General features: G+C 43.3%; 1 protein-coding gene across 1 annotated transcript in view; it reads left to right on the forward strand.

Annotated features, from left to right (window-relative positions):
- Positions 1–19,835, forward strand: part of VWA3B (von Willebrand factor A domain containing 3B) — a 206,246-nt gene that overhangs the window by 101,138 nt on the left and 85,273 nt on the right. Inside the window, exons 11-14 of the mRNA XM_024743834.1 lie at positions 2,742–2,896; positions 7,513–7,651; positions 8,706–8,837; positions 13,829–13,927. Of these exons, the coding sequence (XP_024599602.1) occupies positions 2,742–2,896; positions 7,513–7,651; positions 8,706–8,837; positions 13,829–13,927 (525 nt within the window). The remainder of the gene's footprint in view (positions 1–2,741; positions 2,897–7,512; positions 7,652–8,705; positions 8,838–13,828; positions 13,928–19,835) is intronic.

A 19,835-nucleotide genomic window follows, 5' to 3' on the forward strand; every position in this document is an offset into this window, starting at 1 on the left:
GCTATATGTATACATATATCCCCTCTTTTTTGGATTTCCTTCTCGTTTAGGTCACCCCAGAGCACTGAGTAGAGTTTCCTGTGCTATACAGCCGGTTCTCATTAGTTATCTATTTTATACATAGTATCAATTGTGTATAAATGTCAATCCCCATCCCCCAGTTCATCCTGGCTAATCTTTCTCAGTCTTCCTTGTCATTTCGTTCTCATTTTCCCAATCTCTATCTGCCGAAGGGCCTCAAGGCGCAGTCCCTGGACCTCTTCTCTATCTGCTCTCATTCTCTGGATGACCTCATCCGGCCCCGTGGCTTTTAATACTGTGTGAGTGCTGGTGACTTCCAACTTTAAATCTCCAGCTCTGAGTCCTTCCCTGGCCTTTGCTGGACTACTTGCCATGTTACTGGGATGTCTAATAGGCATCTGGAACCTAACACATCAGGCACTGAATCCCCATCGTTCCCTTCAAGGCTGCTCTCCCATAATCTTCCTCCCATCAATTTATTGCCACTCCACTTTTTTAGTTCTGGGCCAGAAACCTGGGAGTCATTCCTGACTCCCCTCTTTTATCTCATACCCACATCTGACCTCTCATTAAATCCTGTCAGTTCTACCTTCATAATATATCTGTAAATCAGAATCTGGCCACTTCTCACCATTCCTACCCCTGGTCCAAGCCGCCTCACTGATCTCCTGACTCTGCCCTTGACTATCTACAGTCTATTCTCAGCAGAGTATCCACAGTTATCCTTTAAAATGAAAAAAGGGGGCTTCCCTGGTGGCGCAGTGGTTAAGAATCCACCTGCCAATACAGGGGACACAGGTTCGAGCCCTGGTCCGGGAGGATCCCACATGCCGCGGAGCAACTAAGCCCATGTGCCACAACTACCAAGCCGGCATTCTAGAGCCTGCGAGCCACAACTACTGAGGCTGCGTGCCACAAATACTGAAGCCTGTGCACCTAGAGCCCGGGCTCCGCGACAAGCCCCCGCAACGAGAAGCCCATGCACCATTCACTGAAACTAAAGCCTGCACACAGCAACAAAGACCCAACGCAGCCGTAAATAAATAAATTTATTTTTAAAATACCCCGAAAACTGATTAGAAATGAAACTTTTAAATTGTGAGTAAGACAAGTATAAATTGTGTCATTTTTCTAAGAGAATAGATCTGGAAAGTTCTCATCACATGAAAAAAATTGTAACTGTGGGGTGATGAAGGTTAACTAAACTTACCATGGTGATCATTTCCCCGTATATCCATATATCAAATCATTATGTTGTACACCTAAAACTAATAAAATGTTAAATGTCAGTTGTATCTCAACTTAAAAACATTGTGTCGTTTCTTATGTTAAGGCCCTTGGATATTTCCTCTTTTCATTCAGAGGACAAGCCAGAATCATTTCCATCAGTGAGCAAGCTTCACAGCATCTGCTTCCTGGTCCTCCTCCTGTTTCTCTGGCTTCATCTTGCTCTTTCCCTCACTCACTATGTTTCGGCTATACTGCCCTTCCTAAAAGTCTACAGACATGCTAGGCAAACACTTACCTAAGGGCTTTTGTCGTTGCTGTGTCCTCAGACTCCCCCCAGACCTCCGAAGGGCCACACACTTTGTTCCCTCAGGTTTCAGTCATATTTCATCTTTTCTTTTCTTTTTTTTTTTTTTTGCGGTATGTGGGCCTCTCACTGTTGTGGCCTCTCCCGTTGTGGAGCACAGGCTCCAGACGCGCAGGCTCAGCGGCCATGGCTCACGGGCCTAGCCGCTCTGCGGCATGTGGGATCTTCCCGGACCGGGACACAAACCCACGTCCCCTGCGTTGGCAGGCAGACTCTCAACCACTGCGCCACCAGGGAAGCCCTCATCTTCTCTTTGAGGCTTTCCCTTCTAGGTTTTAACTTGCCCCTTCCCCTCCCCTGTCCCTCAGCATTCTCTCTTCTCCTTCCTTGCCTTATTTGTCTCCACAGCATTTGTCATCCTCTGACCTGCTAGATGAGTATTGGTTTATCATCTGGCTCTTTTCCTGTCACGTGAGCTCCATGAAGGCAGGGATTTTGGTCTTCTTTTATGGATTGTGTTCCTGGTGCCTAGAACAGGGCCTGGCGGAGTGGTGCTTGATGCATTTATAAACTGGTTGGATGAGTGATAGAGACAGTCCTTCGGAAAGCTCTCTTTGTGGGAAAACTTTGTCCTTGGGCCAGTTCCGTATGTCCAGGAAGGACCCTAGATGTGGCATGGGGTTCTTTACTACTTTTCTTCATTTGGCGCTGGGAGTAACAGTGGAAGGATGCTTGGGGTGTCTTAAGTCCCACCTCCTCTAGATCTCCCTGACCCTCTAGTCCATTGTGAACTCTTTCTTCTTTGCCAGAACTTGCCCAATCATTACTGTCTCCACCCAGGACCAGGTACTGGGTGCTAGTGTTCTACATTGCTACTTTCTCTGTGTTTGTATATGTAGGTGTGTGCCTGTGTGTGTGTTTAGCATCTCTCTGCTGGAAACATTAGCTTCTCTGGGCACAAATGGGATGGCCCATGTCTTGCTGACCGTCATTCACGACATCCAGCGCAGGGCTCCATATGGAGTAGGCCCCGGTAATATGTTTGGTTGAACCAACTGTTGAATGATTTTATGGTGGGAGTGAGTGCTAGGAGCTGTATAAATAAGGCAGAGGTGGAGGTGCCATCTGGGGACTTTTCTTCTTTGAATGGTTTCTGAGTGGCTTCTGTCCTATGTCTTTTCCTTAGGAGACCAACAAGAAGACAGTGCATGCGAAATACTGCAGCAGATTTGTCCATGCTCCCTGGAAGGATGGGAGCTTGGTCCATGTCTGCATTACCAAGGAGAAGTACACATGGTACAGTGAGAGAATTCATGCAGTCCTGGCCCGGATCCAGAGGAGGTTGGTGTATTGCATGAGGGTACATTGCATGATCCAGTCTCTCTTGAAATTCAAGTCTGCTTGAGCTCTTGGTAAAGCTCAACCAAGAGAAATGGCCAATAAGCATTGTTACGTCAAGGTTGCCATCTGATGCTTTGCTGTTGACCTCGTTGTTAATAACCAAAGGGGATGTTTAGATGCAGATTCTGAGCTGCCTTGATGCCAGTGCAGACTCTGAAAAACAGCAAAGAAAGATGTAGTTATCATGTTAATTGTGTATCACTGTAGGAGGCAAAGGAACACTTCTGTTAATGTCTTGCATTTTCTGTGGGCCTCAGGTGTATAGCAGACTGTATGACACCTGTCCTCTGTACTCTTGAATATTACCTTTCAAGGCAACTGTCACAATGTTGTGAAACATTTATATGCAATGGAATAATATATATATACATATTAGAAATCTGCTAAAAATAACTTCATGTGATCCCTCTCAACCCTGCTGGTTCTTAAAATCTGTTAATGCTCATAAGAGTCTAGTGTACTAGGCTGTGACCTCAACATCAGCTCCATGGGGTGACCTAACTCAACGCTTTCGTCTTGCTGATGCCAAGGGAGGTGCTCTAGAATATAAAGACCACGTCCATTTAGGTGCATGGGCCCTAAGGTCAGGTAGAGCTGGATTCTAACCCCAGTCTGCTATTTTCTGTGACCCTGGGCAGGTTAGTCAGTGTCTGTGTACATCAGCTTTCTCATTTATAAAGCAGGAATGATAATGCCATTTACAAATGTGTTCTGTGGATTAGATTAGATACAAGTCTAATGAGTTTAGGCTAGCACCCAGCCTGTAGTAGTCACCTGCAATCAGAGCGTTTTCCCTCCTTCCATGTTTTCTGTTATAAACCCCAAGCTGCAGACACCTGTCTCCCCCCATATATACTCTGCAGAGCCCCAGTTTCTCAAAACCCAGCTGATGATGGGTTACTCAGAAAAAGTAATCCTTGCTTCTGGAGTCTTCTGTACTTATGGTTTTGGGATTGACTCCCTTAGGAGAGTAGTTTGGATTTCAAATCTGGGGAAAAGGAAGCTGCTTAGAAGACACCCCACCTGGCAGCTCCTGGATCTGTTTGTCCCTCTCCTCCCACCAGGTATCAAGGGTTGCTGGGAAGGTTTCTCTCCTCTTATATTTTCTGGAAGACTTCATGGAGAATTAGTATCATCTCCCCCTTAAATGTTCATGGAATTCACCATTGAAGCCATCTGGGCCTGGAGTTTTTCTTTGTGGGAAGGTTGTTTTTTTTTAATGCTGCATTCAATTTCTTTAAATATACATAGAGCTGATCATCTTTATTTTCTAAGTCTGACTGGAGGTTATCCATTCTCTCAATCTTTTCAAAGAACTGGCTTCTGGTTTCACTGCTGTTGTTGTTGTTGTTTTGTTTTGTTTCTCTGTAGGGTTTTCTCCTTTCTATGCCATTGATTTCTACTCTTATCTTTATTATTTCCTTCTTTCTCTTTACTCTGGGTTTGAGTTTTTTGAGATAGATACTTAGATTACTGATCTTGACCTCCCTTTCTAACATAAACATTTAATTTTATACATTTCCCTCTGAGTAGTGCTTTAGCTGTCTCTCACGAATTTTGATATGTTGTATTTCATTTCATTCATCTCAAAACATTTTCTAATTTCCCCTTTGATTTCTTCTTTGACCAAAGGGTTACTTCCCAAGTATTTGTGGATTTTTCCCGATAGCTTTTAATTTCACTGTGGACAGAGAAATACTGTATGATTTCAGTTCTTAGAAATCCGTTGAGATCTGTTTTGTGGCCCAGAATATGAAGAAAAAACCACTTTTGTTGGGTGGAGTATACTTTAAATATCTCAGCTCAAGTTGGTTGATAGTATTATTCAAATCTTCCATATTATTACTGATTTTCTGCTTAATTGTTCTATAAATTATTGAGAGAAGGGTGTTAGAATCTCCAACTATAGTTGTGTATTTGTCCAATTTTTCTTTCAGTTCTAAAATTTTTTCTTCATGTAATTGGAGACTCGATTAGCCAATACATGTACCTTTAGTGTTGTTAGGTCCTCTTGATGACTCAACTCCCTTATTGTTATGAAATGTCCCTTTTTATCTTTGGTAATATTCTTTGTTATGGAGTCTGCTTTGTCTAATATTAGTATAGTTACTCTGGCTTTCTTTTGTTATTTTCTGCAGGATTTTTCTTTTTCCTGTCCTTTTACCTTTACCTATATGTATCTTATATTGAAATAGGCTTCTTGTCAACAGAATATGTAAGGATATTATTTTTAATCCAGTCTGACGATCTCTGCTTTTCATTGGAGTGTTAAGATCATTTATATTTAATGTGATTATTGATTTAGTTGGATTTAAACCTAAGATCTTGCTGTTTGTTTTCTATTCATTCCACCTGTTCTTTGTTCCCTTTTTACTCTTATTCTGCCTACTTTGGTTTGAATATTTTTTACGATTCCATTTTATCCCCACTGTTGGCTTGTTAACTCTACCTCTTCGTTTTGTTTTGTTGTGGTGTGACTACTTTAGCATTTACAATGTACATCTTTAATTTATCACAGTCTAGCTTCAAACAATACTATATTGCTTCATGTACATCATGAAAGTCTTCAGCTTCCATTCCCTTTCTGACTTGTCTATTGCTGTCCTACACACTTTACTTCCACATATGCTATAAACCCAAAATGCATTATAAACAATCAGTTGTCTTGCAAACAGATTTAAAATGAGAATAAATGTATCTTGTATTGATTCACATATTTGTGATTTCTGTTACTCTTTAGTCTGTTTGTATAGATCCTAGCACAGGTCTGTTGGTGATGCATTCTCTCAGCTGTTCTAGTCTGAAAAACTCTTGAATTGACTTTTAGTTTTGGAAGGTATTTTTGCTAAGTGTAGAACTCTAGGTTTACAGTTTTATCTTTTAATACTTTAAAGATTGTTCCCCATTCTTTTTGGCTTGCATGATGAGCAGTCACCTATTATTCCTATGTTGTCTCTGGTTCCTTTTAAGATTTTTTTCTTTATCACTAAATTTCAGCCATTATATTATGATGTGTCATGGTGTTTTTTCTTTCTATTGGATTCTTTGAGCTTCTTGGATCTGTGGGTGTATTGTTTTCATCAAACCTGGAAACATTTGATTGTATTTCTTCAAATATTTTTCTGTGCCCCTTTCCCCCTCCTTAGTGTCTAATTACACATGTGTTAGACTCCTTGATATTGTTCCATGGGTTGCTTATTCTGTTATATTTTTTTAACCTTTTTCTCTCAGTGTTTTATTTTGGATTGTTTACTATTACTGTGTCTTTCTTAAAATTCCCTGATCTTTTCTTCTGCTAGTGTCTACTTCACTGTTAATAGCATGCAGTGTATTTTTCATTTCAGTCATTGTATATCTCTAGACGTTTCCTCAGAGGATTCTTTTTGGATCTTCCGTTCCTCTCCTCATTCTGTTCCTACTTTACCTTCTTGAACGTATGGCAATAGCTGCGTAACATCCTTTTTTGCAAATTCTATCATCTGTGTCATTTTCAGGTACGTTTCTTTTGATCTTTTCTTCTGGTTATGGGTCATAGTTTCCTTCTCTGTGTGCCTGGTAATTTTCTACTGGATGCCAGATATTTTGAATTCTACATTGTTGGGTACTGGATTTTGATGCATTTTTTTATGTGTGTTCTGTGATGCAGTTGTTACTTGGAATGCAGTAAGTTACTCTGGGGCTTGCTTTTAAGTTATGTCAGCGTAGGTGCAGGGGAGCCTTTAGTTCAGGACTAATTTGGTCCTATGATTAAGGCAATACCCTTGTGAGGACTCTACTTGAGGCTACATGCATTACGGAGGCTTTTCCACTCTGGCTGATTGGAAGATGAACTATTTCCAGACTTGGGTGAGCTCTGAGGGGTTGGTCCATCTATTACTTTTTTGGTGATTTATTCCCTGGCTTCAGTAGTTTCTTCACGCGCATGCCCTGATCATAACTTAGCCAGAGTCTCCAGGGCACCCTTCTGCAGGTATCTGGAGCACATTCTCTCTCCCTTTCAATCTCTCTTTCCATCCCTCTCTGACGCTCTTTCTCTCCTATGCAGTGATCTCCTCTTCAGTGTTTTGCCCTGTAAAGTCTAATTGACTGGGCCTTGCTGAACTCTGAACTGTTTCAAGTATTTTTTTTTGTCTGCCCCACCCTCTCCCCCAGGGTTTGCCTGCAACCATGAATTTAATCTACATCCTGTGATGGGATCCTGAGCCTGGACCACAGAAGCAGTCCTGCTTACACGACCACCTAGCGCTTGGTTATTACTGGGATCTGGGGTTGCTTGATTCTATCCATAAGCTTCACTGAAGCTTCAGGAATGTGCTGGCATTACTAGCTTGACTGCAGTCAGCAGGGTTAGAAGAATAAATGGTGTGAAGTCATAGCTAAAGGCCTCAAAAATACCAGATGACTGGAAGTAATTTTACTTTTGGCTTTGGAGCCCAGTATTGGATTTACTTTTCTGTCCTATTGATTTTCCTCTGTAGATGTATCATTAAGTTCTTAGGACCATGCTCTGAGTGCCACAGGCTCTAACCATTCCCTTTCAAATATTTCCTGCCTAGGATTCAATGGCTACAGGATGGGAGTCAAGTCCTTTTTGGAAAAGTGCCTAGTGATTGTGTCTACATTCTCATTGACACATCTCACTCAATGAAGGGGAAACTGGACTTGGTGAAGAACAAGATCATCCAGCTCATGCAGGTGAGATGGAGCTGTCGGGATCAGGCACCTGGGGGCCGAGTATCATGAGTGCATCTCCGCCAGTTAACACCTGTAGTGGTTGTCAGAGATGCACAGGCCAGGTGTGCACTCAGAAATCACAGAAAAGCCACTTCAGAAAAAGGCTCCCTTTTGCCAGTGAGAGCATCATCCCTTCTTTGCAAGCAGACCCTTCCTTCTGTGGGTCCTTCCTATAACACATACGGGTTGCTAAGGAAATTTCTATGTCCATTGCCGCAGGTCTTCTCTATCCTGAAATCCGTGGTGTGCACACGCGTCCACTGTCTTCCAGATACTCTTCAGCTCGGCATGCTTATTTTAATTACCAGTGCGTGTTAGGGATGCTGCATGCACTGGCCCCAGAACTAATGTGTGGGAGGAGCGTGGGCTGGTGGTCAGGAGCTTCTGGTCCTTATTCCACCTGTGCTGCCTCTGAGTTGTACTACCCAAAGCAGGCTGCTAACGCTCCCTAACTCCTAGTTTCCACACATATAAACGGGTATCAGAGTACTGTCATGACTTGGTAGTATTGATGTGAGTATGAACCATAGGAAACAATTGCAGGGAGTGTTTGACAAATACAAAATAGAATTTTTAATTTGACGAACTTCTGCTGGAGGAACATGAGCTGATTGATGGAAGGCAAGTGAATAAAATAGCTTGACCAAAAAGATGTTGACCAAAGCGATAACGCTGTTTTGGATTCTTTTAAGCATTTCGTGTGCATATTCGGTATACCATTAATGTCAGTATTAAACACAGGATATAATATCACGTTATATATATAAACTTATATGTGACATATATATATGTGTTTATACATATATACATTTGTAAATTTTTAATATCCAAACTGTGTGTAAATTTTATTGAAATGCCTTTTGAACTAGAAAACATTTTCTCTTTTGAATGTAAGTTTTAGCTTCTAGAACTGAAAAGAGATATCAAACGATTAAAATGTATCAAACCCTGACCTGTCCTAATCTTTTCTCACACATAAGTGGTTTCATGGCGAAATAATAATTGTCTCTTACAGGAACAGCTGAAGTATAAAAGGAAATTCAATTTTGTGCAGTTTGATGCTCAAGCCGTTGCTTGGCGGGAAAAACTTGTTGAAATTGATGAGGATAATTTGAAAGGGGCCCAGGCCTGGGTTAGAGACATTAAGGTAAGAAGGAGCCTGGGTCCGGGAGAAGAAGGATAGAGATCAGGATAGAAATGCTTGAGAAATGCTTTGAACGCCAAGGATAGCCATGGCTTCACATAGACGTTCATTTTGCTTACAGAGGTCATGTTAATTCAATCTTTTCTGTCAATATCTAACATTTAGATAAGCTTCTATTGACAGCACTTCTCTTGGCTCAAGTCTCAGCACTTTTATGAAAACAAATTTCAAAATATAATTTTTTTTTACTTAAACATTCATATTTGTTTCTTCTGACGCTTCATTCTTGCTTCAAATGATATATTACAGCTGCTTTTAACAGTGGACTTTGTTCAAAGTAATGAACTTGTGGAAACATACAGTACAGTGTGAGTGGTAAGGGCTGAAAGCAAGGAGAGAGATAGGGCAGCAGGATATCATAAGAAGGTGAAATACTTCCTTCAGGCCTGCATTTTACTTGGAGAACTTTAAAGCTGCTGCTCTTGGCATTTACACAGACTACTGGGGAGAATTTGCCTTTCCTCAAATTTTCTCTTGTCTTGAACTTAATTTTAAAAGTTCTTTTTCTAGAACCACATAGCATTCCAGATATTTAAGATATACCAAAACTGAGACCAAGAGTTATTCTTAGAGGTCTAATATGGATTGCAAGTATCCTTAAAATAGTTCAGTGCCTGAGTTTAGAGTCCTGGACTTGACAGGAAGCCACAAATGGGCGTTAGTGACGCTCCCTGAATATGAACCAAGCAGAACTTGCACTGTCATTGGGATGTTCTGGAGTTCCCTCGGGATTTGTGTTTTAAAAATGGAAGAAGGGGGAATTTGGGGGCAGCACAGTGGTTAGGATTCGTGCTTTCACTGCCAACGGCCCGGGTTCGATCCCTGGTTAGGGAACTAAGATCCCATAAGCTGCACAGCATGGCCAAATAAATAAATCAATAAAATTAAAATAGGAGGAGGAAATCTATAAGAAATATTAATGCCTGTAAAATTTTGTCCTAACTGGCTACCTTACGCTGGGAAAGGATATTAAATTCATAAACAATTTGTTAAATTGGTTCCTTGGGACATATGTTGTCTTCTTTTACAGTAGGAAATATCTTAATTCAGAGCCCACTAATTTAGAGTTTGTGATAACAAGATATTATATATGTAATCTCATTGGGTAAAAACATAAGTGGGTTCTGCTTCGTGTAAAAACCACTGATGAATAGTATCAGCCATCTACGTGGCTAAAAATATGTCAGATCATTTTTTTGTAAAGTGTGATTCTGGTCTCTTCAAAAGTCTTCATTGAAGAACCCTTGCTTGCTTGCTGAATGTGCAAAATTCATTTTCAAGAAGACCAGATTCCTCTATTATTCTTCGGACTGGTTTGGTCCAGGAATCAACCCAGTAAGTTCAGGACAACACTCAGACGTTCTGAGCCTGCTGTGTGCTGGTGTCACAGAGCAGTGGTCAGCTGGCATAGCCAGTCCTTGGGTCAGAGAATTTTTAAAATTTTAGTTATTATTATTATTTTTGGGGGGCACGCGGGCCTGTTACTGTTGTGGCCTCTCCCGTGGCGGAGCACAGGATCCGGATGCACAGGCTCAGCGGCCATGGCTCACGGGCCCAGCCGCTCCACGGCATGTGGGATCTTCCGGGACCGGGGCACGAACCCATGTCCCCTGCATTGGCAGGTGGACTCTCAACCACTGCGCCACCAGGGAGGCCCAGTTATTGTTATTTTTAAGTTCTAAAAGTTCCATTTGATTCTCCTTCATGTCTTTTTTTCTTCTCTGATGAGACCTTCTTTTTCTTTGCTGATGCATTTTAGTTTTCATTTGTTTCAAGATTGTTGATAATTGCTAGCTGAAGTATTTTTTTCACGGCTAATGTAAAATTTTTGTCGAATAATTCTAACATATTTGTCTTCTTGCTGTTGGTATCTATTATCTTTTTCATTTCAGGTTGAGAGCTTCCCGCTTCTTGGTATGATGGACTGATTATCAGTTGAATCCTAGACGTTTTTGTTTCATGTTATGAGACTGGATATTCTTCTAGCCTTCTGTTTAGTTGACTCTGTCTCACACTGCTCTGTCAGGAGGATGGGTGGGCCCTGCCTCATACTTCCAGGTGCAGATTGAAGTTCAGGTTCCCCACTCGAACTCTGTTGACACCTGATGGGGAGGAGTACCTTGTTACTGCTGGGTGGGAGTGGACATCACTGAGCAGGGAGGACACGGTACAGTTGGTGGGGATGAAAGTCCCAGCTCACTACTTGGCTTCCTTGTATACCACTCTGGCAGAAGTGTTAGGTGATTTATTTTATTTATCCTACTTGGTGTTATCTGACCTTCTTGGGTCCATGGGGTTATGTCTGTCATTGTTTTTGGAAAATTCTCAGCCATTATTTTTTTTTTCAAATATTTCTTCTGTCCTGTTTTCCCTCTTCTCCTATGTTTCCAATTAAGCATATATGAGACCATTTGATACTGTTCCACAGCTCTTTGGTGCTCTTTTCTGTTTTGATTTGCTGTTTTTTTCTCTTTGTATTTTAATTTGAGTAATTCCTATTCCTCTATCTTCACGTTCACTACTTCTTTCCTTGGCTGTTTTGAACCTATAGTCATCCCTCTGTATCTATAGGGTCCTCATTCATGGATTCAACCAACCCCAGATGGAAATTTTTTTTAATTCCAGAAAGTTCCAAAAAACAAAACTTGAATTAGCTGCACCCTGGCAACGATTTACGTAGCATTTGAACTGTATTAGGTATTATACATAATCTAGAGACGATTTAAAGTGTACGCGAGGTTGGGGCTTCCCTGGTGGCGCAGTGGTTAAGAATCCTCCTGCCAATGCAGGGGACACGGGTTCGAACCCTGGTCCGGAAAGATCCCACATGCCGTGGAGCAACTAAGCCCGTGCGCCACAACTACTGAGCCTGCGCGCCTAGAGCCTGTGCTCCGCAACAAGAGAAGCCACCGCAATGGGAAGCCCGCGCACCAAAACGAAGAGCAGCCCCCGCTCGCCGCAACTAGAGAAAGCCCGCGTGCAGCAACAAAGACCCAATGCAGCCAAAAATAAATAAATAAATTTATTAAAAACATAAATCAAGTATATGTGAGGATGTGCATAGGTTATATGCAAATACGACGCCATTTTATATAAGGGACTTGAGCATCTGCAGATTTTGGTGTCTGTCAGGGGGAGAGGGTCCTGGACCAACCCCTGTGGATACCAAGGAACAGCTGTACTCTGAACTCTTTGAAAGACCTCTTCACCGTCCTACTGAGTTTTTTACTGTTAGCATTTTATTCTATTATTTCTTAAGGTTCCATCTCTGCTGAAATTACCCACCTGGTCTTGAATATGTTGTTCACCTTTGCCATTATCACAGTTATTTTAAATTTTCTGTCCGATGGTTTCAGCATCTGTGTCATGCCTGTGTCTGTTTCCAATGAGTACTTTTGTCTCTCGGGAGTATGTTGTTTGCTCTTCTGTTTATGTGCTTATTTTCTGTTAAAAGCTGGACATCACGTGCAGTATATAGAGACTGAGATAAATATTTTTCATGCCTGGAAGTGGGCATGCCTTCCTTTGTGGGGTGGGTTAAAATTACTCTAATTAGGAGTCGGGCTGGCTTTGAGGTTTGTTTGCACCTCATCCCTCAAATTCTTGTAGCGACACTTTGTGTTAGGGTAGGGGATGACGTGCCAGAGGGTTGTCTCCTTCATCTTAGGCTTTTGATTTTTTCTTCCACGCTGGGCCTCAGAGAGAGCGTTTCTCTTGAAAGTTATTTGTTAGTTGATGTTTCTAGGGGAGTGATGGGGGTGGGTGGTCTCTGAATAAGCCTCAGTCTTAATCAGGCATGGTGTCCAGGAGTCTCAGGGGTGTGGCCTTCTCAGTGTCTCTGAGCCCAGCACATAGCCCTGCTCCTTCCGCAGGTGTAGAGAGTTTGTTGTTTCCTCTTTCCTCCCCCTAGCCTTCCTGGGTTTTGACCAGTGCCCTATGGTGAGCGTGTTCATTGTTGCCCCCCACCCCATATACATACACAGATTAAGGCTTTTGTTCTGATGGGGAGAGTGAGGAGAGGGTCTCTATGGAGATTCCTGTGTTTCTCTCCCCCGGTTCTGCACCGTGAAGGAGACTTTCTCTAGACTCTCCCAATCTATTCTGTGAGCACCCTGTGGGGTTTGTGGCAAAACAGCCTTCAAGAGAGCGCCGATGCCCCCATATCTGGGGCCTCTTGCCAACATACACCTGGCAGCCTCCGCTGATTCACCAGTCACCCCAGCCCAACTCTTCTTCTAGTGTCTGGCTGCGTCCTGTCCCAGAAAGCCAGGGCTGGCCTCTTGCCTGACTCTCCCCAGATTTGGGGCCACTTGGTTGCCCTGTGACCTGAGCCCTCTCATGGGCATAACAAAAGTCACGTACTTGCTGTTTTTCTGGCTTTTTCTCATTCTGAGTTTTGGAGTGACAACTTGGCCAGTTCTGTACCTCCCTGGGCAGAAACTGCAGGCGTTTTACAACTTCACAGTTTCCTGTACCTCTGGATTGCTCATGACACCACACTCATGTTTGCTGAATACTGGGTGTCATGAATCAATCCTGGTTGGAAACTAACATGGTCCCTGCCTGGGGGGAATTCAGGCTGCATGTTTAAGCCGTGCTGACAGCTGAATGAACAGTAACTGAGTTAGTGCCTGCCACAGAAACACACAAAGATAAAATGGAATTAAGAGAGCTCTGTCATCAGGACAGGAAATCCATCATCCTGGCTTCTAGCTATCCTGGAACTGTCTGCATAGATGCTTTTATGACATATTCAGGGATTTGTCTTCTTGGAATTCCTGGACTTAAATTACGATCTCAATCTAATTTAATTGTATCTTTTATTTCACAAGTACTTCTCTTTTTGGAAGCAGAGAGTAAATAACACTTGTTTGTGAGATCTTTTTTGAGATTCAAGTATGTACTTGCTATGTCTCTCTCTCTCTTTTCTGTAGATTGGAAGTTCCACAAACACCTTGAGCGCCCTGCAAATTGCTTTTGCTGATAAAGAAACACAAGTAATCTACCTTTTGACAGATGGGAGACCTGACCAGGTACTTATCAAAGTTGGGAACAAAGAGGGACTCACTAATCCCCTGAAAGTGAATGCTGAGAGTGGGTTTGAGGGACCTTTTCCACTGCCACTAAAAAGCTGTTGAGAGATACTTGCTTGGCTTAGGGACGCACAGCTGAGGTAAAAACACACACACTGAGAAATTCCTTTGTCTGCTACAACAGCGAGGAGAATTTAAGTGACAGTGAGTGTTGTTTGGTTAACTTGATGCCCACCCATAGACCTGGAGACCAGCCCCATGAAAGGAGATGTATGCCTTCCATGGAAGACTGGTTTATATTTTATTATAAACTAAGAGTGAGGAGATTCTTTTTGATTTTTTTCCTTTGGGGACACTGAATCTAAAACATGTCACTGCACAGTGTCCTTGGTTTTATCCCTAATTTTAACTTAGTAATCATTTAAACAAAAGCATGCCTTTCTGGTGAAATGTTCTTTGTTTAGCCTGACTGGAAAATATTTGAAAAGTTTTAGTGGCGTCTGTTCATCTTCTTTTGAGCTTTGTGAATGAAAGACTAATGCTGTGGGCATTAAATAAATATACGGATGTGCAGGCCAGTACAATGTAAATTAACCGCTAATGTGAATTAGTATCGACTTGTTTCCTTCATTGTGAAGTGTCTGCATGTGAAGACTGCTAGGCGAATACTGTAAAATACCCGGTGTCAAACGGTCCAGGGCTTAAACACGAAAGCAGCTGGATTTTACTGCAGTGTTAGATTTATGGCCGCGAAGTTGTACAAAGTGAAATTTTACTTGGAATGATTTTCCTATCAACTTCACTGCACTTTCTATTCAGAGGCAATTTATTGTGCCTTGTTTATGCTCCTTGTGTGGCGGCTGCACGTTTGAGGCTACAGAGATGAATAATATCCTGCCCTAGGGGAGCTTACACATCGGAGGATGTGCTGGCATATACAGTTAATTCTGATGAGATAGAGGGAGTGGAGTTGCCTGTGCTACGGGCTGTACGGGAGCACAGTGATGAATTCTGCTGTACACGATGGCGAGAAGGCCAGGCAAGGTTCCACCGAGGAGGGTGCATTTCAGCTGTGTCTGGAAGGAGGGGAAGAAATTTCCTAAACGGGGGAGATTACTGGTATCCTGGGCAGAAGGAACAGAGGTGTGAAAATATGTGGGCTGCTCGAGGGAACATCCCGAGAGCAGTGAATGGAAAAGTGTCAGGGCCGAGTCTCGGAGGTTTGGTTGGGGGAGATTGTGAAGGTCCTTGGATGTCATACAGAAAGGATGGGCTTTACCTCAGTAGGGACTCTCAGAGGAGCAGATGGTCCCATCCGCCAGTGCGTTAGAGATATGCTTCTCATGCACAGGTGGATGGGAGAGCCAGAGAAAGACTAGATCTTGGGCTGGTGAGGTCCCACCTCAGGGAGAAGCAACAGAAATGCGGAGGAGGGGACCCTCCAGAGATGAGATCATAGAACTTGGTGGCCAGTTTGGGGGCAAGAGGTGGGGGGCTGGGTGAGGAACAAGGGAGAAAGGGGTCAAGATGACTGATTTCTGGTTTCTAGTAATTGTTATTAACTGATGGAAATCTAAAGAAGGAGAGACCTGGGGGTTTCTGGTGGAGGAAGCTGAGTTTGAGCACCTGGAGTTCACGGCTGTCCAAAAGCCCCTAGAAGGATGGGGCTGGCATTTGGGGGAAGAAGTAGGCGCAGGTTCCGACTTGCAAGTCATCGGGACAGGGGATCTTTTTCTTGTTAATAAATCCTAACTGATTTTATTGTAATTTAGAAAATATAAGTAAGCATATAATCATAAGGAAGAATAAGGTGTAAATTGTTCATAATTCAATTTTCTGCTCTTTCTCATCTAATATGTGCGTTTTCCCAAGTCATGAGAAATTCTTCAGAAACATCATTCTCAATGAGTGCATTATATTAAATGACATAGATTTAATGAAACTACCTTAAAAATGGACTTGATTTAATTTTTGAATAGTAATACATTCACATGGTACAAATGACAGAGGTACAGAAGGATAGAATGTAGAGAAAATCCTCCCTCCCACCTCCTTTCACCAGCTATGAGGCAGGTGATATGTATATTACCAGTATATTACCCGTTTCTTGCATCTTCTTTGAGAGATAGTTTGCTATGCAGACAGATATTTATGTATATTTCCTTTTAAAATACATAAATGGTAGCATATTACACGCACAATTCTTCGACTGTATTAATAAAACAATATACCTTGGAGATTGCTTAATATCATTTCATAAAGAGCTTCCTCATTTTTTCTGTAGCTGCCTACTATCCCATCACACGGCTACTTAGTCATGTCCCCCGGTGATGAGTGTTTAGGTTATTTCAATCTTCCTGTTATATACAAGGTTGCAGAAGTAACTGTGCACATATATCATTTTGCACATGTATATCTGTAGCATAAGTTCTGAGAAGTGAACTCAATTAAAACGTATGTGTTTTGATAGATACGCCAAATAGCCCTTGAAGAAGATTTACCAAGTACCACTGTGCCAGCAGTGTGTTGAGAAGGATTCTCGGTCTACAGTCCATCATAGACTTATGAGGGTCTGGAATCTCCCAAAATTATATAAAAAATGCACTCATGCATTTCTCTGGGGAGAAGATCAGTAGCTTGCCCCCAAATTCCCAGAGGGTCTGTGGTCCACTTAAGGATGAGGCACTAGGGAAATGAACGAGCTGGAATCAGAAATATGCAAGTTACTGGAAAAGTGATTTATAAACTCTTATTCAGGCATTTCATATTTGTATCTACCTTTTCCCCACAAACAATCTACTTATTTTGCATTATTCCTCAGACTCTCTCAAAAAAACAAATGGATATTTGATATTCATGTTCTATGTAGAGGACATTAAGATGTACCACTCAATCTCGATTTGGTTTTGAATTTTCACTGACTGTAGGACCTGAATATGTAAGACCAATGTCATTATTCCCGGTACTCCGCAGAATTTTCTACTTGGAAGAATGCACAGAGATGCTGTTCAGGATTCAATTCCATGAACATCAGTGTGCTGCTTGTTTATTAAATGTCCAGGGCAGAATTATATAGAAGACAAGTCTTTTAATTAATCAAGTTCAGAGGGTTCTTCACGAGCCTGGGATTGCTAGGTGTCCTTTGGTGGGCATCTGTAGGTGCAGATGGACACTGCAGGGCCTCTGTCAGGAGCAGCCCAGCACATCTTTGGCTGTGGTTATTTTGGGACTTCTTTGAAGTTAGGGGCTCACCCTCGCAAGAATGGACATGAGGAAGGTATCTGCACCGTTCTAAACAAAAACAGATGGATAATAAAGCCCCACGTAGGGTATGCGAAGGATGGGAGCAGGGGAAGGCACAGGGTGAGCCCCTCTGCACAAACAAACCTTCAAGCTGTTGGGAGAACCGTCCCTGCCTTTCTTGACACCCCAAGTTGACCTTTGTGGTGAAAGGAACATCTGGCCGCACACCTGTTTAGACTCGGGGACGAGGGCACTGGGGGAGAGTGTCTCGGGTGTGCTGCTTGGCCCCATCTTAGGGACTGACGGGACCTCTGAGGGGAACAGACTAAGGAGTCCTGGGCTGAGAAAGGCTTCCTCGGTGTCCTACAGACATGGCCCCCGCATGGCACAGCCCCGCAAGCTGAGCTACTATAGTAAGTGGCTGGGGAGAGTCAGGGTGACTCAGGCTGTGGTGGTGAAAGGCTTACTTCAACATACTGAGTCTTCTTTTAAGCTGTGAGGACACCCACCAGCGAAAAGGATCCTTGGGGGCTGCAGGGTTGGGGCGGGAGGACAGGCGTGGCTCTCTTCTGTTGCGGGGATGGAGCTCCTTCTGCAATCAAGGTGCAGCCCCGCCTTCCGCCCAACTCTCCACCGCCACACTGGGCACTAGAACCTCGTGCCGGTTTAGCAAACACTACCTGGGGCTGTGTGCTGGTGGAGGGCTCACAGCGATACACATAAGAGACTTGCTCACGTTCTCTCGAGCTGTCAGGGCTGATGGCAATAAACAGCTTTAGAGCCGGAGACCTGGGTTAGAGCTCATCCCCAGCACTGCCCATCTGAATGACCTTGGGCAAGTGCCCCCGATGTGAATTTCCTCATCCGTGACTTAGAGCTAATGCCCCCTCCTCCCAGGGTTGCTATGAGTGAATGAGGTGAGATTATATACATATATGTGTGTATATATATATATATATATATATATATATCTCCACCAGGGATTGAACCTATGCCCCCTGCAGTGGAAGCACGGAGTCTTAACCACTGGACCACCAGGGAAGTCCCTAAACCCTGGGGTTTTTTTTGGGGGGGGGGTTGTTTTTGTTTTTGTTTTGGCATTCCACGGATATTTACTGAGCACCTTTTATGTGCCAGGTACTGCTATCAGTCTGGGATACAGTGAGGAGCAAGATAGACAACATGCCTGCCTTCAGTGAAGCTTCTGTTTTATGGTGAGATAGGCAAGGAGCAAATGACCATATGAAATAATGTCAGGTAGCGTATGGAAGATGAAAATGCTGCCCACAGTCCCTGGCACCCACACCGCTGGCACTAAATCAACGTTAGTTTCTTTCCCTTCCCAAATATCTCAGCTGTAAGTCAATATAGGACTAATTTCTAGCTAAAACCCTATCTATCAAATTAACAGAATTTAGGTCTAGCATCTCCAGTCTGGTATATGGGGCTGAGGGGCAGTGGCCAGGAGTCCTGTAAGAAATGAGGATAATGATAGTACCTTCCATGGTGGGTTGTGGGGGGGATGCAGGGAGAGAGCACAAGCAGAGCCCTTAGTGCCCAGCACATGGTAAGTCCTCAAAACGGAAGCTACATTGAAGGAAGAGCAGGCAGCAGAGAGGGCTTTGCTCTGTCCTTGAAGTTGACAAGAGGGATGGGATCAGCCCTCAGCTAGGTTAGGTTGCTGTTTGGTTAGGAACCAGCCAATGGGCAGAGGGGAGGGGAGAGAAGAGAGGAGGAGAGGTGTGGGTGGGCTTATGGGCAGGGACAGGTTCAAGGCTGGTCAGATCCAGAGACTGAAGCCATGTGTAAGTGGTGGCTGGAATGAGACCAGTCTCTGGGGGACCACTCAACTGGCCATCTCCCAGTGGTGAGTCCAGAGGCCTCCCTCATCCCCCTGCCTCCCCAGGGCTCATAGCAAACGTATAGGAAGGGTTAACAGTCAAAGGATAGGAACTGGGGGTGGAGAGTGGGAACTGGCCACTCTCCAGTTGGAGCCAGCAATTTGGGTCCATCAAAGAGGGACTGAGAAACACAGAGGCAGTGGAAGCAAGACAATCAGAGGCACTTCTGAGGGTGCTCAGCTGGGTGTGGTGGTGCTGGTAGAGAGGTGGCAGGGCAGTTCATCAGTCATCTTTCCTGAGAGTCGGGTAATGTTTACGGAGAGTCAGTCCTTAGCAAGAGACGGTCTTTATTGCAAACGGTGGGGAAACACATAGTCTGGCATTGCCTCTAGGAGTAAAAACTCTTTGAATCTAGTCTTACCACTTAAGAGGTTGATGACCCTAGGAAACTTAATTCTTCTGAGCCTCAGTTTCTCCATCTTTAAGTGGAGTCCATATCCGTACCTACTGTGCCAATTAGGGTTTCATGTTACTGGGAGGAAAAGCAGAAGAGCAGACCAATGATGGCTGAAACAATGGAGAGATTTATATCCCTATGGCTGCGAAGCCCAGCGGAAGGAAGTCTAGGTTATTCAGCTATTCAAGGACGTCTCCAAGAAATACGCTTCCTTTAATCTTTATGCTTCACTGTCTTTGTGTGTGACGTCCATCCTCATGGTCACAAAAGAGCTGCTCCACTTCTAGGCAGAGTGTCCACTTTCCAGGGGGCAGGGGTGAAAAGGGGAGGATATTAGCTTTTTTTGTTAAGTCTTTGTCTTTTTTAT

Source organism: Neophocaena asiaeorientalis, unplaced genomic scaffold (assembly GCF_003031525.2).
Source record: "Neophocaena asiaeorientalis asiaeorientalis breed wild unplaced genomic scaffold, Neophocaena_asiaeorientalis_V1.1 scaffold114, whole genome shotgun sequence".
Taxonomy (NCBI): Eukaryota; Metazoa; Chordata; class Mammalia; order Artiodactyla; family Phocoenidae; genus Neophocaena; species Neophocaena asiaeorientalis.